This window comes from Branchiostoma belcheri, unplaced genomic scaffold (genome assembly GCF_001625305.1).
Source record: "Branchiostoma belcheri isolate BF01 breed outbred unplaced genomic scaffold, Haploidv18h27 scaffold42, whole genome shotgun sequence".
Classification (NCBI taxonomy): domain Eukaryota; kingdom Metazoa; phylum Chordata; class Leptocardii; order Amphioxiformes; family Branchiostomatidae; genus Branchiostoma; species Branchiostoma belcheri.
The window spans coordinates 2545208-2572914 of NW_017804043.1; the positions used below are offsets into that span (position 1 = coordinate 2545208).

General features: G+C 40.6%; 1 protein-coding gene across 9 annotated transcripts; it reads right to left on the reverse strand.

Annotated features, from left to right (window-relative positions):
• On the reverse strand, positions 1-27673 carry LOC109478090 (POU domain, class 6, transcription factor 2-like). 9 transcript variants are annotated; one of them, XM_019779565.1, is made up of 14 exons: positions 27563-27672; positions 27259-27383; positions 13745-13892; positions 11041-11161; positions 8722-8819; positions 6973-7065; positions 6386-6502; positions 5686-5815; positions 4758-5347; positions 4375-4423; positions 3581-3755; positions 2392-2563; positions 1668-1865; positions 795-1208 (listed from the first exon to the last, which is right to left on the reverse strand). In XM_019779565.1, the coding sequence occupies exons 3-14, from the start codon at positions 13850-13852 to the stop codon at positions 948-950; spliced, it is 2112 nt and encodes a 703-aa protein (XP_019635124.1). In that variant the 5' UTR covers positions 13853-13892; positions 27259-27383; positions 27563-27672; the 3' UTR covers positions 795-947. The 9 variants fall into 9 exon arrangements, with proteins under 9 accessions (XP_019635130.1, XP_019635131.1, XP_019635124.1 ...); XM_019779566.1 differs by lacking the exon at positions 27259-27383 and having other exon boundaries at positions 27563-27673; XM_019779567.1 differs by lacking the exon at positions 27259-27383 and having other exon boundaries at positions 27568-27656.
• Positions 27674-27707: the final 34 nt, after the last annotated feature.

Sequence of the window (27707 nt, forward strand, 5' to 3'; positions counted from 1 at the left end):
TGATGAAAGGTTGTATTATGAACTTTTTGCTCATAATACATGTAATTATTTAATAGATAAATGTGGATTAAAAAAACCAAAGCTTATGTCATAACTCATGTTCTTTGTTAGGACTAGCTGGCAAGCTATCCTGTGACTTTGACCAAAGAGCCTTGAATGGGGTTTTGTGTATAGTTCCTTAGTCTTTGGACTGGAGGTTTTCAGAGATATCATAGGCTGTAACGTTACTACCTGTGACTTTGAGTTTCAAAAATACTGGCACACACAGACTACATTGTACGCTTACAAATGTACTCATGCACTGACGTAGGCTAGGAAAGTATGGGAACAGCTTTGGTGTTAATACTGGGGTTATCTGTTATTTGGAAGGAGGTAGAAATGTTTTCTATGTTTGACACTGGAGAACGTTGCGGTATATTCATGCAAGCCGAGGTGGTGGTAAATACATCAATCACACTACACATTGAAAATGGACCTATTCGAATGTCTCTCTTTTTTTTAGTTTTGTAGTAATGCTCCCAGCAAAAATGAATGGTCCCTTCATAGTGGATCTGCCAGACAGTCCAGCCTAATGCCAATAGGGTTCAAGTTTATTCACCCTTCCTTTCTTGTTTTGAAACTGGGACAGTGGTGAAGAGAGTTAAACTAAGGGGCATGTTACTGTAGTGCTAGTGAACATATAAACAGTTACATGTGTGACTATGATTCAGTCGTACACGTATATTTCCACAGTTGTCCAAGTTCTGAAGAACGTTGCTCCTCTCTACAGGCTACTTACACTTCTGAACCCACACACAGCTGTAGGAGAACGGCCTTGCCGAGTCATTGTTTTTCTTCACCTTAACTTTTTTTAACGATTTGCAGGGAGCATCACTGTGATGAGAGGAAGGTTGAGACAAGCCTTAGCGAGGTTGAAGGTGAGAAAACTTATCGACATCTGGGAAGCTTCACGGTGAGAGGCTTCCTGACGTCAAGTCTTGCGCCGTGAGGTTGTCAGTGGTGATCGTGGGTGAGGTCACAATGGCGGTGACCTGAGAGTTCATGACCTGTTGCGCCAGGCTGACCTGCTGTGCCAGGCTGACCTGTGGCCCCAGACCGACCTGCGACCCCAGGCTGACCTGTTGCGACCCCAGACTGACCTGTTGTGACCCCAGGTTGACCTGCTGCGGGATCTGTGTCACATGAGTCGGGCCAGCAATTTGTGTCACCTGAAAGGGAAGGAAAAAGTCCACAAGGTTTACAGTAGCGACTCAAGGATTACATCAAATCCTGTGTAATATTGCAGGATATCCCACGGGATGTTGCAGGACATCTTGCTGGATCTGCAGTATGCTAATCCTATCCTGTATCTTGATCTTTGGTGTGAGACCATAAAGTTTTGCATAGGTAATGAAAGTTCTGGCGCCACTAAAATGACAGAAAGACAGACGGTGGCTTAATTACCGTAATGTACTATCCCGAATGCAAACTCACAGAAAAGGCCTGTAAATGAATGAAAGACCTTTATTGTACGTTTGTGGTCTAACAAGCTAAGTACAGGTCATGGATAAACAGGGAAAAGAATTCAGCGATGACACTTACAAACTATACATACTAATGTGATCTACTATTTACAGGTTCAGCTTCTTCTCGCTTCAATAAACAAACAAAAACAGCTGCCTGCTTACCACAGCTTCGTGATGTGCCCCCACCGCCTCATGGTGGGTCTTCAGCTTCTTGATGGTGTTTTTGAGGGCCTGTCGCTTGTTGCAGAACCATACGCGGATCACCTCTCTGTCGTAGTTCAGCTTTTCGGCCAGTGCGGTCATCTCTGCTCCCGACGGATGGGTGTTCTTCTCAAAGTGGGCATTCAGCACTTCCAAGGCCTGGAAGAAAGAATCAGGGTGTTTTATTGGTACAATACTACCCCTGTACCTAATTATCTTTCTTTGCCAGTGTTCATTAAGCACTTCCAAGGCCTACAAGAAAGACTTATGGCGTTTCTTTAGTACAATACTAAATATGTTTCTTTACCAGTGGGCATTCAGCACTTCCAAGGCCTAGAAGAAACAATCATGTTTTTTTTTGGTACAATAAAATATATTTCTTTGCCAGTGGGCATTCAGCACTTCCAAGGCCTGAAAGAAACAATCATGATGGCTTTTAGTTTATCTTCATACAAAAAGAAACATATTCTGAAGTATGAAATGATTTGCACTGCTGGTAAGGTCTTGAGAAGGACGTCCTCACGTAGCTTGTTTTTGGCCTATTTCTAATGCTTCAACTATGAAATAATGATAAAAATGGGCTACAAAATGGAAGTAAATGTCAATATCAGACAGATTTCCTCATCCAGAATATTTTTTTTTGATTTGCCGCCCCGAAACTGCATTGGATGTCTTTAAGAATTACCTGTGGTGTGAATGACGTTCTTCTCTTCCTTTTCTTGGAAGGTTCTTGCCCGATGAATTCGGACAGGTTGGCGGCACCGTTCTTATACCTCTCCTCTGCCTCCGCCATCCAGCGCTCCAGGACAGGCTTGATCTTCTGGGCACTCTTGGGGGTGATGTCTAGCTTCTCAAATCTAACAAACAAACAAACAAATGAATAACTTAGAGACTTCTGGCGGTGATGTCTAGCTTCTCAAATCTAACAAACAAAGAAACAACTTAGAGACTTCTGGGGGTGATGTCTAGCTTCTCAAATCTAACAAAGAAACAACTTAGAGACTTCTGGGGGTTATGTCTAGCTTCTCAAATCTAACAAACAAAGAAACAACTTAGAGACTTCTGGGGGTGATGTCTACGCTTCTCAAATCTAACAAACAAACAAACAAACAAACAAACAAACAAACACACAACTAGGAAACAACTTATACCTGTACCTATACCTGAACCCATAACTGTATCTATACCTATACCTACACATGTATACCTGTACTATGTATACCTGTACCTATACCTATACCTACACATGTATACCTATACCTGTACCTATAACTATAACGATACCTGTACCTACATGCATACCTGTACCTATACCTATACCTACACATGTATACCTATACCTGTACCTATAACTATAACGATACCTGTACCTACATGTATACCTGTACCTATACCTATACCTATACCTAAACCTGTACCAGTCCTGTATCTGTACCTACATGTACATACCTGTACCTATACCTGTACCTATACCTACGTATACCTATACCTACTGTATACCTATACCAGTACTGTACATGTACCTATACCTACACCTCTACTTACACCACAACACTGGTAGTTTCCTTACCTGCATATGGCAGACTGGCTATAAGCTGGTATCCTTACCTGCATATGGCAGACTGGCTATAAGCTGGTATCCTTACCTGCATATGGCAGACTGGCTATAAGCTGGTATCCTTACCTGCATATGGCAGACTGGCTATAAGCTGGTATCCTTACCTGCATATGGCAGACTGGTTATAAGGTAGGTTCCTTACCTGCATATGGCAGACTGGCTATAAGCTGGTATCCTTACCTGCATATGGCAGACTGGCTATAAGCTGGTATCCTTACCTGCATATGGCAGACTGGCTATAAGCTGGTATCCTTACCTGCATATGGCAGACTGGCTATAAGCTGGGCCCTCAGTAGCGCTCAGTGCCTGTCCAACCTGGGTCTGGGTCAGCCCCAGCGAGAGTCTGCGGATCTTGAACTGCCGAGCGAACTCCTTGATCTCCTCCAGGTTAATCCCGTCCACCGTGCTCTCTGCTGAGCCGAGGATATCTGCTGGAGGTATACTGAAAGTTTATTGCAAGTCCCTACCCGTATGCTAATTGCAGGTACATGTAACTTGAAAATAAAGGATGGACAACAGGATGGGTAACAATATACATGTAGTATGTGACTACTCTAACTTATTGGGTTTGGGTTCTTTTTCTGAGACAGCGGAAGACGAATGATCCCACTTTTTCTATAATGTGTGGGTTTTGTGATGTTAAGAGGACAGTAGTTTCTTTTGATGTAATCATCATCATCACCATCATCATTTCTGTATACAAGGAGTAAGTCTAACCAAACCTATGCTATTGACCAGCTCTACATAACATAAGGTCCACCTGGCCATTGATATAGTCAAACCTCTACTAGTGACCACCTGGTCACTTTTTGAGGTGCCTTTGGATTATTTTTCTCATGATTGACCCTTGCATGAAGAATAGTGTTTATACAATGTAGTGGTCATTTGCCTATTGTGTACACATTCCTTGATTTGTCAACATAATGACCATCTGCCATTTCACCTATCCATGAAGTTAGAAGGAGATTTACCCATGACCTATCCTGTTCTTTAATCAACCACCTGCAGGGTGAAATATTCTTCCCTGATGGGGATGGAGAATCTCCTTACCTGCTGCTGCCAGCTGGGAAATAGACTGCTGTGATGCTTGTGAATGAAGCTGTGGGGAGAAAATAGAAAAGGAATCAAGAGGTACATGTATGTACAGTACAGATTTCGATTGACTTCACTGTATTTTATCTCTTTTATTTCTCTAGCAAAAGTTGTGTAAATCGTGTTTAAATTGTGATTGAAAGCTGTGGAACACACAAAATGCAGGAAATAGCAATATCTTCCATGCTACAGGAATCCAGTAGGATTGTCAAGCCACCTTTGGCAATCAACATGATGTTACCCTCAAACAAAATTGAGCTGACAGAAAAAATTTGGGGCTGGCTAGACCACTGTGACAGTCATGATATAACAGAATGGACAAGAAAACACTCCCTACGCACCTCGTCTCCACCTGAAGCTACTGTAACGCCAGGTGAGATGACTCCAGGTGTGATGATCTGTGTCCCGACGACCGTCCCTAAAACCTGTCCCGCTGCATTCGTCAGGACCTGTCCTCCCGTCGCCTGATTCGTCACTACGTGATGATGTGTTGCTGTCGTCTGATTGGTTGCTGCCTGCGTCGCTGCCACCTGATTGGCTGCCATGTGTGCCGCCATCGCGGCCGACGTGGTCACTCCCTGCGGAATCGCCGACGTTAGAACCTGTCTCGCGGGAGAGGCGTTCGTGAGAACGTGAGTCCCGTTTACCAGCTGCGACGTGACCGGTGGCGCCGCCTGGACGCGGTTTAGTATCTGCGTGGCGTTGGCCGTGGCCTGGTTCACCAATCCCGTGTTTCCCGCGATCAGCTGGATCTGTCCGCTGGGACTCGTGACGACTTGGGTGCCCGCGATCTGATTGGTCATGACAGGCGTGCCGGTAATCCGGGATGACGTTGTTCTGATGACCTGGTTGGTCACAGCTGTGGTTGGGCTGGGCGCTGACTTGGTTGGGGATGTGATTTCACTGGCTGCTGTCGCATGGACTGCAATACCTGAAACAGTTTTTTAAAAATTATTTACATGTAACTACAGATTGACAAAATAGATTAACACTGAATCCTAGCTTCTCAAGTAATTTGTGGACTCACCCTTTGCTAGGCTACGATTTGTAACACAGAGTTTTGTAAGGTGTCATATTTTGGCCCCTCCACTTTCTGAATGGTGTGGGGTTGATTCAACTTACTTTGTAAAGAAAATAACCAGAAAATCGACTTTTTGTAACATCCTAAGGTTACATAATACAGCTTGAAGAATCCTGTCAGTAGTAGTGACCAGATTTTATCAGTCCCTGAGTGGTCTTCTTGGGCAGTTTTGAGTGTATTTGATTTACCTGAATGCGCTGCTTGCTGAGCCCCAGGTGAAGCGACGACTCCCCCGTTGACGGCTGCCTGGGTTAACATCTGTCCACCTGTTGGCACCACCTGACCACCTGCCGTGGGGAGGGCGATGATCTGGGCCACCTGGAAAAGATAAAGTAAGGAGACATTTTCACCTGAAATTTCTGTATCTGTATCGGTATAGCCAGTATAACTGCCGTTCGGCATAACACAAATCAAGCTTTGCAGGCGCGCTGGCAGCTAGCTATATCACACCGAACAACTATCTGTATCTCCAGAGTGACTGGTCGAAAGCTCTAGGCGAGAGAACTTTTTTGTGTTGGACCAAAAGTTTTAATTCTAAACATGCAACTACCAACACAGATGAATTTTCACGAGACTATCTGCATCGTTATAGCCAGTACAACCGCCAAGGTTAAAAATAGCATGTAGGGACAGAAGCTCACTCAATATCATCATCATCACCATTTGGCTATCTTTTACTCAATTACTGTCTGTACTCATCTTTAGATTTTCACAAATGACATGTACTAACAAGTCTTGCCTCCCTGAAAAATTGCACCTTATACAATTATGTATATATGCAATTATATTTTCACCTGAAAACCTCAATTTGTTGTCTGCAAATTGCAGATTGCAAGAGGGTATTTAAAAATGCTGTTTTGAACAACATAAACAAACAAACAAACAAACCTGTCCCTGTTGCCCGGGAGACTGTGGAATGGACACAGGTATAGTGAGCAGCTGCTGCTGACCGTTCGGCCCCGCTACTGGGATGAGCAACATCTGCTGACCGTTCACTGTCTGGATCTACAGACAGAACACATGGGAAATAACAAGACATTAGGTCATAAAAACTACATAAAGAATACAACACGGTGTACTTAAATATCATTGCAGGAACCAGCCTGTTCTGTGGGTGGGCTGCAACCAAGAAAACACACATTTCAATGCATTATATGCAGAAATTTGGAGTCTTGACACAAAAAATTGTAACAACATCAGTTCCAATGTCATCAAAATAGATTTTTTACAAACATGAAACTTAGCAGACAGGCAAAAGTAGAGGAAACTATCAACATCAAGACAGCATGTTCCAAACATGACACTCAAGAGAAAGATATACAATGTATTCATCAAGTATTGTGCAAGTAAAAAAGTCTGGGGGTCAGAAGGAGCAACAAACATTGAGTTTGGCTTTTCTGTCTAAGGCCATACCAATTCAAGAATAGGTGGCCTACAGAAGACACTGATAGTTAAGAAGTTGGACAGAAACTAACCCAGCTACATGCCATGTTAGAGGCCATGTTAGCATTGGTGGAGGCGGCAGAACTTTGGGACATGCCGGGGGTGTTTGGTGAGACAGATCCTTGCTGCTTGCAGAGAGGAGGACATGAGAAGGTTTCAGTGCAAGTTTACAAACACACACAGTGCAAAACACAGTCACACAAACAATCACAGCAACATGTACTGGTTGTGATCTCGTGGCTAAGTTAGTGGCTATATGGTATAGAGAAGGGTAACCTTCTCAGCGGATGGCTCAATTCAAGACAAATTAGGAAGAAGGTTAAGTTTTTCCCCGCTGACTTGCATTGGGCATGTCTTTATTTTTTCTTTTCCTTACAGGAAAACGTGCACTATTACAAGTTGTGCACTAACCCAACCAGTGGAGGGCATGGCGTGCCCCGTGGAACTCTGGGATAGCAGTCCAGCCTGCTGCTGCTGAGGTGGGGACAGACACACAGCAGTTACCATGGAAACATGGCAGTTACCATGGAGACATGGCAGTTACCATGGAAACATGGCAGTTACCATGGGAACATGGCAGTTACCATGGAGACATGGCGGTTACCATGGAGACATGGCAGCTACCATGGAAACATGGCAGTTACCATGGAGACATGGCAGTTACCATGGAAACATGACAGTTACCATGGAAACATGGCAGTTACCATGGAAACATGGCAGTTACCATGGAGACGTGAGTTACCATGGAAACATGGCAGTTACCATGGAGACATGGCAGTTACCATGGAGACGTGGCAGTTACCATGGAGACGTGGCAGTTACCATGGAGACATGGCAGTTACCATGGAGACATGGCAGTTACCATGGAGACATGACAGTTACCATGGAAACCAATGAAAAAGCAACTCTTGCACTAGTAGGACATGTATATATCATATGTTCAGACTGAAGCTGAGCCTTAGTCGTGCCACTTTGAGAAGTACAAAACCATAGCAAGACTATAAGATGGGAGCATGAGATGGAACCTGACCCAGTTTGGAAGGACGGGAACATCAGTCAAAAATTTAATAACTAATTACATCATTATGAACTAATTACAGGGCTTGGGGCAGGAGCTTTCTTGGAGGCCTCCGGGGTGCAATATTCTGATTTATTGTTTCTTTCAGAAAGACATAGTACCTAGAAAAAAAACTCATTATACGAGGATGTTAAGGGAGGATGCTTAGCTATATAGCCTATACTGATTATTGAATTTTGTTTAGTCTTCATTTCATGCAGAGCTAGCCTCTTCAAAATTGACATAGCCAGAGGATGATTTCTGAAACACAACATTTAGCACACACAAAGGCAGATAGACAGGAGAATATACAAGATACACACAAAAGCAAAATTGTTAGATCTGGGAAATGATGTTTCATGATACGGATGGGTACCAGCCCAAAACATTCAGGTCTGTGTCAGTCAAACCTGTGCAACTGATCACCTTTACATACATGTAAGATCCACCTGGCCAATATGACCACTTTTTTGCTGGTCACTTTGATAATTTTTCCCATTTACACAAGCATTGATAATTCTGTCTATAGTGACTAACTGTTTGCATTGGTTTTATTGGTCCCCTGAGTGGTCTACTTGGGCAGTTTTGACTGTGTATGTATACAACTTTTCAATGAAAAATTACAGTGTGTAGACATTAACACGGCACTCAGAACAGAACAGAAGTCAGTCATTAAAAAAAAAAACTAAATCAGCTGTTCAAAAAGTAAACACCTGAATCTCACCTGTGATGGGAGCAGACCTGGCTGCTGGAAGCCAGGTATCCCAGCAGCCACTGGGGCCATCAGCATCTGGGGTTGCATGATGGGAACTGTCGCACCGCCTACAGGAAATAACAAACAGTTATAAATGTTTAAAGTTAAAACTTTTGGTCCAACACAAAAATTCTCCCACCTAGAGCTTTCGACCAGTCACTCTGGTCTTCTTCAGTAGACTGACCCAGAGAAGCTCTAGGTGAGAGAATTTTGGACCAAAAGTCTTAACTTTAAACATGTAACTACCAACACAGATGAACTTTCATGATAGTAAACAGTTATAAAGTTTCTGTGAATAGCTTCATCAAGTCACGGAATAAAGAGGCTCTTTATGCACAATCAAGTGTCTTGATTCAGCCAACATTTTGGTAACTGTCTATGTTGGCTGTGTAAAAGAGTCTCTTAATTTGACAGAATTTGAGCTGAATGAATCTCTTAATTTGATTCTGAAGTTTGAAATTTTCAGGATGTTTTGAACTTTCACAGTTATATCATGAACACATCACAAACCAACATTGGAAGCAAACATTCTAACATTAACTTCACAAGGGACTGCATGAGTAAGTAGTTATATTTTTTCCTAGCCCCCCCGTCTACAACCTAAGACTTTAAGCTGCTTTTAAATCTGCTCTGCGAGCTTCTATATGCTTGGTTGCTTATATTGCTTTTCTTCAGGAGATACCATCAGTAAGACATATAATTTGTAACATTATCAATCTGGACTAACATGAGAATAGGAAAGATCAAGTTAGATATAATGTCCTTGGAAGGATTAATTCCGAAATAGATCAATGTGTGATGTAGCTGCTGCAAGCTCATTCTGCATTCAGAGCTGTGAGCTGCACACAATGATGAAGAATTATAATAATTAGGGGCCTGGCATACATGTATAATTCAATTTTCTGATAGAGTTGAATATGTGGAATGCATGCAACATCACTGTTCTAGCTACAATACGAAGAAATGTCCTGCAAATCCCTTTTCCTCTTAACACATTTTTTACAACCAATGAATTGATTATTTTGTCCAAGCAAGGTACAGACGTTGCCTTTCTTTGCAGACTAACTTTGCTATAAAACATCCAGCAAAGTTTGCGAAAAATTCTGCAGACACAAGAAAGCTTGACAAAGTAATTCCCTTCGCAGTAAGAACAAAATTATGTAATCTTAAATTCTTCTTTGGGACCTTTCAACATAAGAACACATCAGCCAGGAGTTATATACACTAGTATCATGTAATCAACATGGGATGAATATACAAAAAGGTCAGGATGTGATGTAAATAGTTATTCTATCCTTACCATCACGACCTGCGGCCTTCGCCACGTTAAGAAGGTACCACGGAGACACTGCGAACGGTCCTGGCATTTCCGTAATCATCTATCTACCGTCTCTGGAACGGTGACAACCTCCGCAACATTCCTCCCTTCCCTGTTTTTGTCGCTGCGTTTTAATCCTAACCCAACCCTTGCATTTAATTTGCCGAGCCTCTACATAATTCATGTTCGCTATACTGTATACATGCCTGATGAATGGTACCTCTGCGATTATAAAATTGCATGCAAATGTAATTATAAATGAGCCTGCCAATTGCAGAATGAAACTTGCATGCGCCGGGCTCTCCCTTTGAATATAATTCTATGAATAATTAACGATGATCTGAATATTTCAGTGCAGCTAATGGGACTTGCGAGTGGGAGGGAATAAGAAGTGGTAATTTCTAATGCCGTACACATGAAATGTTAACTGTGTCAATACATCAAGATGGCTCTTTAAGAACCAATCAATCACTTTCTTACAAAATCGGACCTGATCTCATTCTGCTCGTTATACTGAAGAAAGGTCAAAAGCAAGGCATTTAAGTCACTTTTAATCCAAGACAAGCTTGGTTTATCTTCCAAATACAAGATTTTGTCATTGCTTTGTCTCAATTCATACAAGTCGTGGAACTCTGACCAAGATTTTGCCAGGAAAATTAGATTGTCTCCACATTTTTTCTAAAAATAGAAGGTTGTCACTTGTCCTGAAACATCAACAGTCTGACTATAAATTTGCACGTTTGTCACCTCAGCTTCCACTGCCACCTGTAAGACTCTATGGTGCTCATCTGAAGTAACCTCTTTTGTTTACTTGGGTATACATCTGAACACTACGCTGAGTGATGATGATTGTGTACGTGCTCAAGCCTATAACTTACCTGGTGCCATATGAGTAAGTACAATTCAGCAATTTAAAGCTATCATTGATTAACCATTATCGATTGATTGATTGATTGATTGACTGAACCCACCATCTTGTTTTCCGCTCTCGTTGTGGTCATTCATCGAGTGGACGGCGTTCAGAAGTTGGTCGGGGATGGACGAACCATCCGTTGTCGTGGAAACCGGCTGCTGGCCAGAAATCATCGGGTCCTGAAAGACATTAGAGATTCAGATGGTCAATTCCACTTTTCTGACATTAAGCATTGCCCCCTGCTGACACTTTAACATATTGCAATGAAATAAATGAATAAAACAGTCATACAAAAATGTGAGTTTCTTCTCAGTGTTGCTATCTTTGCTCAGTTGACCTGGAAAGAAACTATTTTCTTATCAGAAACTCCAGCTGCTTGGCTGGTTGGCAAACTGGTTGTTCATGAGCAAAATGACTCAAAACCTTTTTTACAACATGGGGTTTTCAGGTTGGCTAGTCTTGTTAGAGAAAGCAACTTGGCAACTTAGACTTCCAATGTACAAATGTAACTCAAAACTGCAATTCCTCTTGCTACTGGACATATGTCTTCAAGAATTGCAGTTGACTTGTATAGATGTACATGAAAATGTCCCAATTGTACATCATGGTTGTACTTGATGCGAGAAACTTCAGTAAAAATTGTTTAACGTCTAGTTGCCATCAGGCATGTTTTTATTAGAACCTTCCCGCTTCCATGGTTCCAACACAGAAGCATCCTTTGACCTTTCGTATGTCCTTGAGGATAAACATGGCGGTTTGTGTTTTCAGGAATGATAACTGGAGACAGTTGCCACTCTTGTCTGTCCGGGCTGTGTGTATGTGTGACAGGAATGTTAATGGCAGAATCTAACTTTGAATTTGGATTCTTTTACCATTCTTTGTCAAATATCTATCATATTTCAGCTATGACAGGGACAATGACGGGATCTAACTTTAAACTTGGACTTTCTAAACTGTTCGGAGCCAAAAACTTATAGGGAAAGGGCTTGCAGACTTTGTGTTTATATAATGCAATGATGAGCCTCTTACCTATAATTTGAAAAAAAAGAAGTTCCTAATGAATACACAACATAGTAGTGTTGGATGTAATAAGAGGTTTATGATTTTGTGATGCTCAAAAGTGTCTTTTCATCATGATTATGGTCTAGATTTTTATCACATAATCCTTTTACAGACTTCTGTGGAAGTTACCGTTTGCACCAAAACAGACTTACTTGAGCCTAACAGCATAGTTGGTGGGGGGGAAACAATATCAGTTCTTTCCTCCCACTCTTCATGCATGACTTGTACATTCCTACACAACCAACAATCACAGCAGAGTTCATATCCAGGGTCACTTTACACATTGGCTGCTCCAGGCTGGGTCAGGGGTGATGCATTACGTTATCTGAAGGGGAATCAGTGTTCTAGCTGGCGTTTGTCTTTACACCATTGGAAGGAACTTTTGCTGCTCACGACAGACAAAGGTTTTGCCAAATCCGTCATCTTTGACTTTGACAGAACAAAAATTGATGTGTAAGGATAAAGAAACAGATTTCATTATACATTTGTACTAGGCTTAAACTAAAGTCTACCAACAAAATATGCTTGCTCCTCAAAATAGCAGAAAATAGCACTCAAGATGGTCAAGATTTTATACTTTTACTTGTGAGCATGCCAACTTTTCTCAGACTCCCCCATAGGACATTACATGATGTTACATGTACAGCAGACAAAATTTTTGTTGGTTTAAATTGGTCAACTTTATAATGGAATTTTGCCTGCTGGAGACGATATTTTTTTTGACAAAACATTTGAAAACTAAAGACGGGATGTCATCCATAAATAGGCGAATATGGCCTTTAATCAAGACGTTCTGCCAAGGTGCTGTGCATGATACATTACAGGCTTTTGCGCAGGCGCAGTATGTTCTGCCAATGTGCTAGCTAGCCCCTCGCCCACTTGAACTCCAGACATATAACTGTTGGAACAGAGACAGACAACAACACCATTCCCGTAAAAGATGAAAGGCTTCCAAATGTCACCAGAGGTCACCGCAGAGGTCAAGCAACGACCTTGGGTACAGATATAGCCAGGAGTGGGCTGACATTACATTCATCATGTGCAAAAAAGGTTGGAAAACAGGCGCCTGTGAAGCATAAGGGAAAACGGTACTTGAATAATGACCGTTTTTATTTCAAAAATGGGCTGTGTAGACTTTTGGTCTACAGAAGATCCTGGCTGAACTAAGTCTAATGTGTTCTGCAGTATATCAAAAGCTCTACTTTAATGTGGTGATTCTAACTTTCTTATTTTGTCTTTAATGTGCTAAAGTTACTTGCCAGAAACCATTTGTAAAGCTTAATAATCTCTATATGTCTGACATTGTAGCGGATGAGAGTTATAATAGGCTTCTATGTTTAGAAAACTAGCAAAGGTCAAAATAGGAAAACCGTAAGTAAAGGCAGATTGAACTACATTGCCTTGGGTCTATAAACTGTCTGTAACTTCAAAATCGATTCCAAGATAGATCAGTGACATCATCCATACGTCAAAAATGGACTGTCTGCTCTTTCAAAATATAGGAAGCTGGGTTGAGGTCTGAGACTGAGTAATCAATGGAAGCATACCCCTCTTTATTTCTGTTTTTTTTTTAATCCTAATCAATGTGACCTATTCAAGACCAACCAGAAATCTGTGGTTCAAAATTTAAATTTTCTTACTTCTCTCTGATAGGAATATTGGTTGACTGACTGATTGATTAATTGATTGATTATTAGTACCTGTTGAGAGACAATTCTGGAGGGGGCATTGCCAGTAAGAGAAAGTCCAGCCTCTGTGCTCCCATTGGTCACATCTCCTGCCTGCTGATTGGCTGAATCCCCCTCCATCTCTGCAAATGTCACACGTGATTGGCTGCCACCTCACAACCTGAAATACACATGTAGGTCATTAGATTAGTATGCAGGGGTTTTTCTATCAAAAAATTAGCATGAGGGAGTAGATTGCAAGCATGTTGAGGGAGTGAAGTGACCGAGGGGGGATTTTTTAATGAGAGTAACACAGTTTGTAATGCTAGAATGCATTGTTGTATTGTTTTTACATCTTCACTGAAGAAAGATCATTTTAAGAAAGACTAAAATGGTGTGTAAGTAGCCACTTAAGGTTCAATCTGAAAATTGGTATGAGGGAGCTGGCTGGTTACATGAGGGAGCAGCTCCCTTATTCCCCTGCTTAGAAAAACCCCTGAGTATGGAATAGAAAAATATGCCAAAAAAACTCAAGCAACTGAATACGATTTTGGAAATGGTCAGACACTAGATACTTCATTACTTGCAAGACAGCAGCAGGTTTATAAGCACGAACTATAGATTGACATGCAAATAACTTTGTTTCCTTTTGGGCTTCGTATTACCTGGATGTCTATCCTTCACTGATGAAGAATACTTGTCTAGAAATATGGCAGGAAAGAATTGCATGCTTAAGATTTCTGCTTTGAAGTAAAGTTTTTCATTTTGACTTTGCGAAAAAGAAGGTGGAGCCCATCCCTATCTTTCAAGTCATTTGTCCCCAAACTGATGACAAGTACCATATTTGGGTGGAATGAGGAAAGCACAAGGTCTGGCCAGGAATGAACCTCTGACCTCTTGATCTCCCGCGCGCTCACTCGGCCATTCGAAGTTGAAAAGAGAGAGAATCCCAACAGCTGGAGGCTGTTTACTTTAACACTTTTATAGGATAAACCTAGGTTAACCTTTAGTGACCTTGACCTGTGAGGTTATCCCTAGGATGGCGCTGTGGCATGGTGTGACCTGATGGTTAGGTGTTTGGTTCAGAATCTATAGGTCCTGAGTTCAAATCCACCAACATGCCCTGATCTTGTGCCCTTAGGAAAGGTACATGACATGACTTTCCTCAGGTGAAAATGATTGCTTTAGCTTTGGTTGATGAATGAGTATCTTGTGTTTTGGGAGAGCCACACCCCACGCATGTTTAAGAACCCATCACACCTTTCGAAAAAGAGTAAGGGCATTTGTTCTCTGCCCTCAAATTGCATTGGACCTTTAATGCCAGAATGTCTGGAACGCTGGCTATCTCAAAGGGAATAAATGGCAGATATAGTATACCTTTCTCTCTGCACACATCTATTGCATACATCAGGACACCAAAAATGACTTGACATATGAAATAGATGTATACACTGTCAAAATGCCAAATATTTACCAATCATAATATCGACCGAAGTATAAACTTTAAAATAAATGTTCCACAGAATATTTACACTGGCTTAATCATAAATTATGCACAGTAAAACTGTAGCACAATCCGCTTTATCAGATCAAAGCTGTCGTAACTGCATTGTAAGGGGTTTATCTATAGTATAGCAAAAATTAGTACATAATATATGTAGCGCTGACAATTTTGACAAAGAAGGTTCTCAACATGTATCTCTAGCCTCTACCAGGCTTGAGGGTGCGGCTGGACATAGTAGAAATTGGCCAAATAGAGAATTATAACACGCCGAGGGAGTTTAGCCATCCAGTTTACAGTTTGGGCCGGCAACCTGTAAACTGGATGGCTAAACTCCCTCGGCGTGTTATCTCTCTATTTGGCCAATTTCTACTATTTCCAGTCGCACCCTCAAGCCTGGTAGAGGCTAATGTATCTCCACATAATAATAATAATAATACATGATCCAAAAATTCTCCTCCTAAACCCTCCCACGCATCACGGAGCTAATCATATACAAAAATCCAAAAATTCTCCTCCTAAACCCTCCCACGCATCACGGAGCTAATCATATACAACGTCTTTGTCTCATGCCGCAATTATGTATTTTGAAATGAACCACTCTCCGCTGACTGCGTTTGATCGTTTTTTTGGTATCATCCTTTTCATCGAACCAGTCCTGTCTGTTGGCTGCTGATAAGCACTTCCCTCACATCTGAGTGGCCTTCCTTTCTTTAGCTTTTCGTCTGAATGCTTCAAGGCAAGAATAACTTTGTACTTTGGTTCTTGGACTTGTGAGTGGCCTTCCTTTCTTTAGCTTTTCGTCTGAATGCTTCAAGGCAAGAATAACTTTGTACTTTGGTTCTTGGACTTGTGAGTGGCCTTCCTTTCTTTAGCTTTTCGTCTGAATGCTTCAAGGCAAGAACAATTTTGTACCTTGGTTCTTGGACTTGTGAGTGGCCTTCCTTTCTTTAGCTTTTCGTCTGAATGCTTCAAGGCAAGAACAATTTTGTACCTTGGTTCTTGGAGCACGTCGGCAGAACGCACTGCACCTGCGCAAAACCCGTAATGTATTGTATATAGCACTTCAGCAGAACATCTCATATAAGGTCGTATTCGCGCATATAAGGAAAACATCTCGTCTGTAGTTTCCAAATGTTATGTCGGAAAAGATATCCTCTGCAACAGGCAAAATTCTGATGCAACGTTGACCAAAAATCCATCGAAAACCGTGAAAATACAGGGTTCTGCGCAGGCGCAGTACGTTCTGCCGACGTGCTGGTTCTTGGACTTGTGAATTCACCATATATATATAAGAAGTCAAACCCAGTAAAACTAGTACCATGTAAGTTGTAGAATATAGTAAAATGTTAGACGTAGATATAGTCTCACATACCACTGTATTTTCTTCCTTATGTTGTTTGTAACTGCAATTAGCCCTCGGGCAAGTATTTGCAATAAACTTTCTATTAATAGATATATATACATGTACATATAAGAATCCAAAATTACGCTGAACTGAAATATAAACAAAACGATTTAAGACAAAACTGTTTTTTTTTATATTTTTTTCAAAATTTTACTGACTGACTGTTAAATTGACTTTCAGGAAGGTTACAATTCTCAGCCTCCTAAATTCTCCCATGTGTCCCATATCACCTGTAATTCCTTGTGGCTCCTGGCTAGATTCTGATCTGACTTTTGATCTCCTGTCGTTCTGTACATCTTCTTAGCCTGAGTTTCAGCCTTCTTAGCTTTCGTCCGCTCCCCAAGATCCGCTACCGTCCAAAAAGACTGCACCCACACGCATTGGTAACGGCAGGTTCATTTTTGGCTGGTAGCGGATCTAGGGTAGCAGACGAAAGTTAAAAAGGCTGAAACTCAGGCTACAATCTTCTACCACAACCGCAGCAAGATAAAAATGAAGAGGGTGATTCTGTGAATCAATTGATTGAATTGCCGAGGCCTTACATTGTACTTATAAATTTTTCACAGGTCTTTGTAATCATAATCCCTTACGGTACCCCTCTGAAGGCTTTGTTTCTATCATAGTCACAAACTTTACAACTCGAGAACCTGAGAAAAGAAAATTGGACCTGCTGCCGTGCAAGCCGGTTGGGGACTGATTGGATTTAGTGACAATATTTCAAGCAGCAGTGGCTTATTGGTTTCTGAAGTGACTTATGGCGTTATGTCTTGGCCTCTGGTCCCTTTAGGTTGAAGTCAATAAGTCTAAACATATCTGGGGTGTGAAAAACCCTTCCAGACGTGATTGCATGTTACAGGCAACCTTGAGAAAAAAATCAACCCTAGGCTACACCAATTTAATTTCTTGGTTAACGAATTCGCCGCTTCATTTTTTTCTGATTTGCAAATAAAAATAAAAATTCAGAATCAACTGCAAAATGCTCATATTTTGCCCTGAACAGTTGAAAACAGTCCTTTTCTTACTTCTTGTTACAGTCATTCCATATTTCAATGCAGTGGTAATCAAATTCATTGTTTAAATTTTGAACCAGCCTGGTGTGTTGACTTCATGGCTCCTTTTTTTTGCCATTATTTTTCTAAAAAAATCCGTTAACCAAGAAATTAAATTGGTGTGGCCTTATGATTCCCACCTACAGTTTGGCAATATTTCAAACTTGTATCCTATTATTCTACCTCACATACATGCAAATGTTCTGTTTTGTGATGTTGTAAACCATCTTTTTATTTGACAGCACATAATAGGCTCTACGGAGTCAAAGACATGTTGAAAAAATTGATATGAAGCCTTGATTTTAGTTTGAAATCTGAGAAAGATTTTCATCATAAACTCTACATATCTTATCAATATCAGTATGAAGGCATGCAAAAAATGAGGTTTTGGAGAATTTATATTGTAATAAACATACGGGTGCCGTCTTGAAAATATTATCTGACAAAAGCTCAATATTGTCATCTTATCATTTACCATCCTGAACTTATGTCCTGAAAAATTCATGTCTTGTTGCAGAAAAGGCTGCCTTGGATCCTTTTCAGTGGTTTGTTCTGTCAGTGTGTTTGAAAACATGGTGGCATCAAAATCCCACGAAATTGTATCCACGCCATAACCAGCACAACAGTTATACACAAAAGAGTTCGGGTCTCCAACAAATAACTTTCTTCGTCCAATAAAAAATGTGGGGGCAGTCCTGCCACCTGTGAAACTGTAGATCAATGAACTTCAGTCCCTAAGGGCGGGGGAGAGTGGGAGAGCCCTCATAAGTCAGTGTCAGAACCAAACAGCTTTTGGCTTTCAGAGCTGTCCATGGGCCGTGCATGTGGCATGCATTACGCAGAAGCTACCAATCAGAGACAACAGGAGAGCTGATCCTCAAGGGAATGTACCTATCCCTGTACCGGGGATCGTCTCCAAAGTCTATGTCATAGTCAAACTTTATTGCACAGTGAGTAATTGTAACGGGTACAATGTTAGGCAAAGACTACTATTACAAGCTTTATTAATGTAGTACAATCTACACATGTTACAATCGTACATATGATGATGATGATGAATGGTTTATTGAGGAAAACACAATCTGACATACACATGTAGCAGTCAACAGACTGAATTAGTGTCAGACTTTACAGTACATGTAGTTTTTAAAATCAATTAAATGGATCTCATTATGTCACAACCAAAGGCTAAATTGTATGTAATAATGTATAGGTTTTTTTTTACAGATGACTGACTATTACAGACTTCTTAGATATTTACAAATTATTGTTTGTACAAAATCACAATTACTTACTTAAAACAGGTAAATCTTAGTACATGAGCTTGGAGAGGGACAGTCACTTCAACTCATGTTGTTATGATGATGATGATGCCATCCATTGTTCATTAATTGTTACAGAACTTAATGAGGGCCTGCAAGGGGGGGGGTCCCCGACAACGCTCTACGCTGAATTCGGAAACTTCTCGATTACGCTTTACAATAAATTCCAAGTGGCTACAATGCATTACGTAGATTTAAAACGGCAAATACGCTCTACGCAAAATGCGCCAATTACGCTCTACGTTGAATTAGAGCGGTCCGTCTACGCTCTACGTAGAATTAAAACGGCTGATTACGCTCTACGGAAAAGGGTTTGCGGGCCCCCCTTACTTATTTATGCCATGGTTTGAAGAGCAATTCTTTGTTTGTGACCAGTCACCAGACAATATCGCTGAATTTTCATTTCAAAGTTGTCTAGGAATCCAGACCTATCAGACATCACATTGACAGGTGTGTGTAGACAATTTTCTTGGAAAATCCAAAATGGGCGATATTCAAAACTTCTTGAACCGACTCAATACTCAGGTTTCGCCAGGGTCCCCCAATGCAGACCCTCATATAAAGCTGTGGAATCAAGTTCATGATCAGGGCTAGTATGCTCAAAATGCTACCTGATAGCAGAATTGTGTGTGTTATCAGGCTATTTTTAACCAACCTATTGGTAATAGTAATACCATTGCAGATACGGGTATTGATGGTGTAGTGGACACTGGATAAAGGTGAAAAGGGAAAAGCAAGCAACTTGTCAAACGTTCTGCCCAAAATGCCAAATCCTTGCCTGGTGATGCCAGCCCCATTGAATTTGTGGAAAAGTCGGGTAAGACAAATGCAGGAATTTGTGAGCACAACCATGGAGAATTGATTACTTCTGGCTGTTCTGTTTCATATTTTGACACTATCCCTTCCCCCACCAACCCAATCACGGTTTGCCGCTGGTTGCTAGGCGCAAGCATGCATTTTTAATGGCTCCATCCCGTCCTCATTACCAGGAAAAATGGAGCGGGAATGTATAATGGCACCTTCATTCGATATTCCTCCATCTTGGATGCTCTGGGTGACCTTGAAACCACAGCGTGGGGTACTTTGGGAGAACTCTGTGATTCTGCAAGATCGTAATTAATAGCCTTTTCCAGGAACACTTTTTTTAACCTCAGGAATGGAAGAGATCAGACGGAAGTTGGATCAGAATTACACAGGTGGATGTAACCTAGCTTGCTGCATGGGGCATTCTTCATTCCAGAACACCTCTGTGAGAATAGAGCAAGCCCTTCAGGAGCTTCAAAGCGTTTGAAACATGTAAAATTCAAGTGTACATGTTTCCTGACATGAGGCAAGGATGAAATGTCATGTTAGGTCTTCTCTCGTACATGTCTCGCTTCACAAATAAACCAAATGCACAGCAACAGTAAGACGATTCTTTGCCAGGAGGATGAGTTTTGGCAATGGTTTGTGGGACATTTCACAGTACGTCAATGAACTTTATTGCATAACAGTTGTATAAGGTACAAATAATGGCATAGTATTGCTACATGTATATATCAACAAACATACTATGAGACTTTCCATACTACATGTATAGAAAAACCTAACTAACACCAACTAAGAAACAACAAAGGTATGAGATTTTTGACATCTAAGTTATAATCATCACAAAGAATACAGTATGGGGTCTAAATGCGATATTTCAAAAGTTAACCTTAACAAATCTAACTCCAAGCCATGACAAAAGCTATAATGAGAGGATGCTCCTATTGTACTGTCTGTAATGTCAGCATTTCAGCATTGTAACTTTTCCTATATATAGTATGCAGAGCCTATAGTATGATGCTGCTACAAAAAATCCTTAACAGAAAGAAAGAAAGAAAAAAATTATCAAGTTTGCAAGTTGTGCCAAGAGATTGATTTCTGCACAACAACTTAACTTTCCTCAAGTTTCCCAAGGACATCCCTAATTGATTACCACGCAGGATCAAACCTGAACGCTGAACTTTGGAAGAAAAAGCTGATTTCTTGCCTGCTAATCGCAATTCACTGCCAAGGGTGCCTTTGATCATCTCCTTTCCCACTGAAATAAGCAGTCCTAATGGGGAAGCACTGATTTCTGCAGGAAAACCCAATTACAAAGGGAGGCATGAGGATTGGGGTGATTTATTCTGCTGGCTGACTCCTGATGGCAATTTTGTGTTCGGCCTCCACTTCAGGTTAAATCTGGTCAAGGATGTTTTTAAAGAAAGAAAGAAAGAAGACAGAGATATTGCTGCCAGTACAACTCGTCACTTTAAACTGTAGAAAAACATTAGAAGTTTGACAAAAGGAAGATTCTCCATCAAGCAAAGTTTAACAGTTGATATTTCTCCAATCTTTTTATTGGGCCTAAATATAAATGGCTTTATGCAAAGAACTTAGTTAACCATTACCAACCAGATAAAACGTATTTAATTCAACGTTGACAAAGTATTTTAAAAATTCATCAAACTTCTGTATGGGCCACAGTCAAGTTATGTGTAACATCACTGAGTTACTGTAGATGATGCCTCTTGTTATTCCTAGTAGTAAGCCTAAGATAAGTCTTTAATTGCCCACAAAGTTTTAGGGGAAGACAAACTCATACAGCAGCAAGTTTTAGACATGGCCAGCAACATCCAAGTTTAGGAAAGATTGAGTGAGTTCTGTCATACTTCCTGGTGATGTGAGTGAAGCTGTCCGACATTGCTGTCCATCCTGATATTGGCAGATATCGCAGACCCATTCTGCATCATTCAAACTTTAATATTCCCCTCTGTCCCACCATCAGACTTGAACTAGAGCCTAGTAGAGGGTCTCCTTAAGTCCTTGGGTACATAGAACAAACTTGACACCAGACTTTTGTGAATTACCAGGTCCGACCTGGGAGTGTTCCATAAACCCCCCTCCCCCCTAGCCTGACCAGACCTGACCCCACAGAGAGTGTTCTGTGACATTCACCATCCCCCAGCTCACTGGAATTTATGTGTTTCTCATTAGGAAGTCCATAGACATAACACAGCCAGACAGGATTAGTAGCCAGGAGCTGATTGGCCTAGACAGCTCGGCCTGTTTGACAGTGAGTGGGCGAATAATTAAACAGATGTGGCTGGCTTCCAGTTTCCATGTGCTTGTGGTGCTTTTGGTCACAAGAGAGACTGGTGAGATGATCCATAACAGTGTTTTCCACAAAGAGGAGAGATAACGTTAAGCATGGCAGTGTGGGAAAATGTCTTTTTTTGAGGCCACTTGTTTTGATAGAAAAAGTCTGCCAGTCTGACAACTTTACAATTATTGGACCCCCCAAACATCTGCTTGGAGATTAGAGTGATCTTTTCTCAGGCTGCTGTACTTTCACTCCTCAGTAGGCTTCTGTCTCCTGTCTTCACTCAAGGGGGACAATTAATGGGGAGGGGATCTTTCTGTCTGCTGCACCACTGAGCTCAGAACCCACCACATATGCTGGAGTAAAGGACAACCACTGAGGTGGAATTATTCACCACAGTTTGCACATGTGTACAATTTATTTTTCAAGTTACAAGAAAGTGTTGAAATAAAAGAAGAGTGATTAGTACAATAGGTCTACATTGTCTCATAGCAAGAGATAGTATAATACCTTGTATATGTGTAATTCCAGTAAATTAACTTTAATGTTATTGTTAATAAACATAGTATGACAGTACTGATTGTACAAGTGCAAAGCGACAAGTGTTTTGATTGTGACAATTAACAGCTGATCTCAGAGCCCAACGATCAACTGTGATGTAATAAAAATTGTATTACCCATCAAACAACAGTTTTGGAAGTTCTGACTGGAGTAAATTTGCTGTGTTGGGGACTAAGGGCACACTTTATTGGTGCAAGCTTACAAGTTCCTTTCAAGAAAGGTTTTACGTACATGCTCAATTTGTGATTTCTTTTCTTGAAATTTAGGACCAAAGACTTTAACAAATGTACCTTAATTTTTAAATTTCAAAGACGTGACATTCAAATTAAGTCTTAAGGGTCCAGAATTCTGGCTGCAAACCTGGGATTCAAATCGCCAACCTTGTTATGTTAACAAAACAAGATTATCCTCTAAACCCCGGGACTTGTCTGTAATCCCAAAATAGATCTTTGGTGGCTATAAAGTCATAAGCAAACTGGCAAGACATGTTCAACTTGACAGTACCCAATACCCTATCAAATAGACAATACTGTATCAAATAAGCAATGCTGCCAGTATCCTATTGGCTATTGTCTTGCCGGATTTGGTTAACAACTTAGCCACCAAAGATCTGCTTGGAGATTGAGTTTTCTGATGGAACTAGAATGGTTCCAAACCCCTAGTGTCAATATAAGGAGTTATACTGGAGTGATGCCAACACCCTTAGGTGAACTGGAAACCTTTAAGTTGTTGACCTTTTGTGTTGCAGCAAAGAATAATAAACCATGCAGATATTTTTACTTCTTGCTATTTTCAGTCTACAAATAAGCAAAACCAGAAATGTCTGTTTGCCAAGTTTTTCTGAGTTCACCTCAGTTGTTTGAATAGCTGCAAAGAATAAAAACCATGTAGGTATTTTTAGTTTTTGTTATTTTCAGTCTAGTTTTTCATAGTTCACCTCAGTTCTTGACATTTTGAGTGGCTGCTGCAAAGAATAATACTAGTATTACCATTCAGGTATTTTTATCTTTTGCTATATATAGTCTACAAACAAGCAAAACCAGAAAAGCTTTACTCAGAATAACAGGACAGCTGTTCTTTTATTGTTGTAAGAAGAACGAACAAAGAAATCTAAACTTAGAGTTTCTTCAAAGAGGAGACTTCTAACAAGGGCAATCCATCACTTCAAATGAAGTTCAATCAAAATCGACAGGTGCCCAACTAAAGTCTGGGACATCTGGCCATATATCATTCATTATAACAAGGCATAATTCAGCCTAAGACTGCCAGTATGTTGTTTAACAATAAACTGATTGATTGATTGGTAATTCAGTACTTGAAATATCAGATCTACATTAACCTGCATGTGGTATTTCAAGCCTTGAATATATATTCACTCCTTTTTTTGTTTGCAAAATGCAATCCTACCACAAGTAGGTACTAGTACAAATCAAAGACTAATTAGTAACATAAATTGTTTTTCCCTTATCTATACAAATAAATGTATAATATTGTAGAGCTGTAAGTCATAATTTGAACCTTGTTCTTGCCTCCTAGGAAACATTTTTGGAAATTTCTTATCACTTTTCTCTAGCTGTAAGATTAAAACTTGTTAACCATGTATTATGCCTGGCCCAATACCACCCTGACAATGCATTAAGGAAGGGTATGAGGGGGTTTTGCAAATCTACAGTTCTGAACAAAATATAAAATTCTTCATAGATTCAGAATGCATCGCAAAAACTATCAATATCAGCATATCATCATTTTGAAAGTAAGACGATATAAGTGACAGCAGTGGTGTGTATTTCTTAGATATAGGTTACACTAAACCCCCTTATGCAGCCTCATGTACTGATTAGTGCTTTTTGATTTGACATGACCATCTGCTCCTATTGTAGCGCAAAATCACAGGACATTGTGTCCGCCTCCCAGTGCACCCAATAATGCTAACCCTGGGGGCAAAATGAACTTCATTTCATGGTTGACGTCCTCTGGGGAGCCCAAATCTCCCACCTGATGCAAGTAGAAACAAATTTTTTTTTACCTCACATTCTAACTCACCTGGCAAACAAACAAACAAAGAAACAAACCTGGCCTAAGCAGGCATGTTTTCAGTGTCAGGACAATCAGTGATCTAGATTCTAGCCAACATCCGTCTTTTTGTCATTTGGTTGAATTTTTTCGCTGGTGACAGACAAAAAATTTTGCCCAATCCGTCATCTTTGACAGACAAAAATTGGCATGTAAAGATATGGAAATAGACATCATTAAACAAAGATTACCGGTAGTCTACCAGCAAAATTTGTCAGGCAAAATGCAGAAAATATCATTTCAGGGGGTCAAGATTTCAAAATTTCGGCACTCAACATGATGTTTCATCTTCCGAACATAATTGAGATGGCGGAAAAAAAATCCAGGCTGGCTAGGACAACACAGTTGGGAGTGGGACACATACAACAAATTCTAACATTGTAATTTACCAATATTCAAACATTATTAGCCAGAGTCAGTATGTTTCGTTTATTGCATCCATCATAACGTCTACTTGTAACTGAACTGCTGCAATTTGACACCCGCTGAACTTGCTGAAACATAAAGCCCTGCAAAATTAAGCTGCCAAAGTCATCATGTTCGGAGCACATTTTTTGCAAGCTTGCAGAGGGCGTGAGCTCAGCTCATATGTTTTGTCCTAGTAGAATTCTGAATGTCAGGGTAGAGACTCCAATATACAGCTGCAGATTCTGTACTGTTACTGTTAGACTTAAACAGATCCTGATCAGAGTCTTTGTCAACAGAAACTCTGATTGGGATCTCTGAGTCTGAATTTTACGATATTTATGACAAGACTGTCAGAACTTTTCAATTTTGAATTACGCCACTGTGGATGAATCAAGAACATTATATAGAATGATGAGTGCATTGCCTCGAAATTCAGAATTTGTAAATGGGAAACCACTTCAACACATTCACAGCATCCTGATCAGGGTCTCTGTCTCCAGATATACTTTTAATGTCCTTGGTGAGATGTTTTTAATGATATAGTATACCTGTAATTCCGGGTACCAGTATGTATGATGAGCTGCCAGTGCATGCCAGCAAAAGATGGTAAGTTACATGTAAATACTTGTATGCTATAGGTTGGCCGTACCAGTATAACAACAAACAGATTTCACTAAGCAAACTGGAAGTAATGCCAAATCATAAAATCGTTGCTGTTCATTTTGGAAAAAACAAAGGCTAAGATAACTGATTTACACACAACTAGTCTTCTGTGCATGACTCGTTACTTTAAGACAGTAAAACGCCAAAAATCGAAGTAAGAAATGATTTCCTATACACAGGATTTAGTATCCGGGAACACAACTGAAGAGCATTTAGTCTTATGCCATATATTTCTAGACAACACTGGGTAATACATCTAGATCTATAGCCTGAAAATAGAAATACATGTCCTTGAAACAAAGACAGATCGTCATACCAGAAAATATTGATTATTACCTGTGCATTTTATATTCTTTTCCAAAAGACTATATTATAGGTAAGGTATAAGATTGCACACAAATTATGTATTTATAAACAACCTTGGTATGAAGGCTATTGATTGATTCATTGATTGATTGATTGATCTATGATGACCACAGAAAAAAACAACAGAAACACAGATCTAAAATTCCCATTTATAAAACAGGTGGGAACACAAGTAAACTACATGATCATGTCAGGTGCCATTGTCACAGCCACTCCTAATTTTATTTTTTTAGGAACAGTTCTCGAAAACAGACATTGATTATTAAAAAATGACAGCTCATTAACAAAGAAAAATTCCCCATAGTTATTTTCAGAAAGGTATATTCATATTGTGACAACTACGTTATTTATGAAAATAAATTATCCAAAATACGTTCAAAACCTGACATTTGAAATCCAAATGTTAATGGTCAAACTGATTTAGCAAATATGGTGATTTATGTGAAAAATGCCTTGTTGTTACTGAGTGCAGGCGTTGACTGCAATTAATACAGGGGCAGGGTGTGAGATATGTCAAAAATCATCATCGAAACGCGCAATAAAAGCCGGCTTTTGAATTTTGATACGGGGATGGAGGGTTATCATTTTCATCTCGGGAAAACTCATCTGCGGTTAGACCGTAAAAAAATGGGGCCGCCAAAATCGCCGTGCACACTAACTCCCCACATGCGTTATTTTGCGGCCTCTCGTTGTTTGGCTATGGAAGTCCCGGAATTGTCAACAAACGCGACTGTAAACAAATTATGTCAACAAAAGGGCCCAAATTTAAATCAGTAATTATCCACGCGGGCTTTTGAGAGGGGCCGTCCGTCGATTACCATAACAAAGGACGCTCATTTAAAGTGACGGCAAAATCTTCGCCCTTCCGCCCTACGGAGAGGAAAATTCTTCCAAAGGATAAATAATTCACGTCGCCGAGGAAAAACCTTGCCGAACAGAGGCGGCAAATTGCCGCACCTCGGCTCGAGGCGAGCCGCCGACACCAATTTCATAAATGCAACCACCGCATTGAGAAAATTATGATAATAAAATTATCATAATTTCAGAGACTAAAGATTCATAAACAGCAAAACATGGTGGGACTCACGAAATCGCCGGCGTCCAGGCCAAGACGTCTCGGGGAAGAGTTAAAGGAAGAATGCAGGATCCAAGTCTTGGAGAGGGTATCGCCAGAAAGGCCCGGCTGATGTAGCAAAAATGGCTCCCGCTTTGCTACAGTAAGATCGACACATAAACCACATGTGTCACAGCGAAGCTCGGGAATAAATTATGATAATTTCTCCCAAATTTCACCGCCCGATTCAGGCGCGAAACGGCCCTAGAGGCAATCGCGGAGGAAAACGCGACATTTTACAAACAAATGGAGGAGATTTAAGGTACACAAAACGCACCTGACCGTGGAGTTTTGGAGAACAACAGCGTTTCTGCCCGCCGCACTGCAAAATGGAGGCTGCAGATTATGCAAATGAGCTCCGCATCTCACTTCACAAGCACAGTGCCGCTATCTGCACCATAGTTCACCCATTTTACACAAAA

What these genes read in the sequence shown, in the direction of transcription:
- LOC109478090 (XM_019779566.1), bottom strand. Translation starts at nt 13,852, where the DNA reads ATGGAGGGGGATTCAGCCAATCAGCAGGCAGGAGATGTGACCAATGGG. An exon ending in CTAACATGGCATGTAGCTGG is followed by an intron (nt 6,503 to 6,972) that starts GTTAGTTTCTGT and finishes TTCTGTCTGTAG; the next exon opens with ATCCAGACAGTGAACGGTCA. An exon ending in TAGCTTCAGGTGGAGACGAG is followed by an intron (nt 4,424 to 4,757) that starts GTGCGTAGGGAG and finishes TTCTCCCCACAG; the next exon opens with CTTCATTCACAAGCATCACA.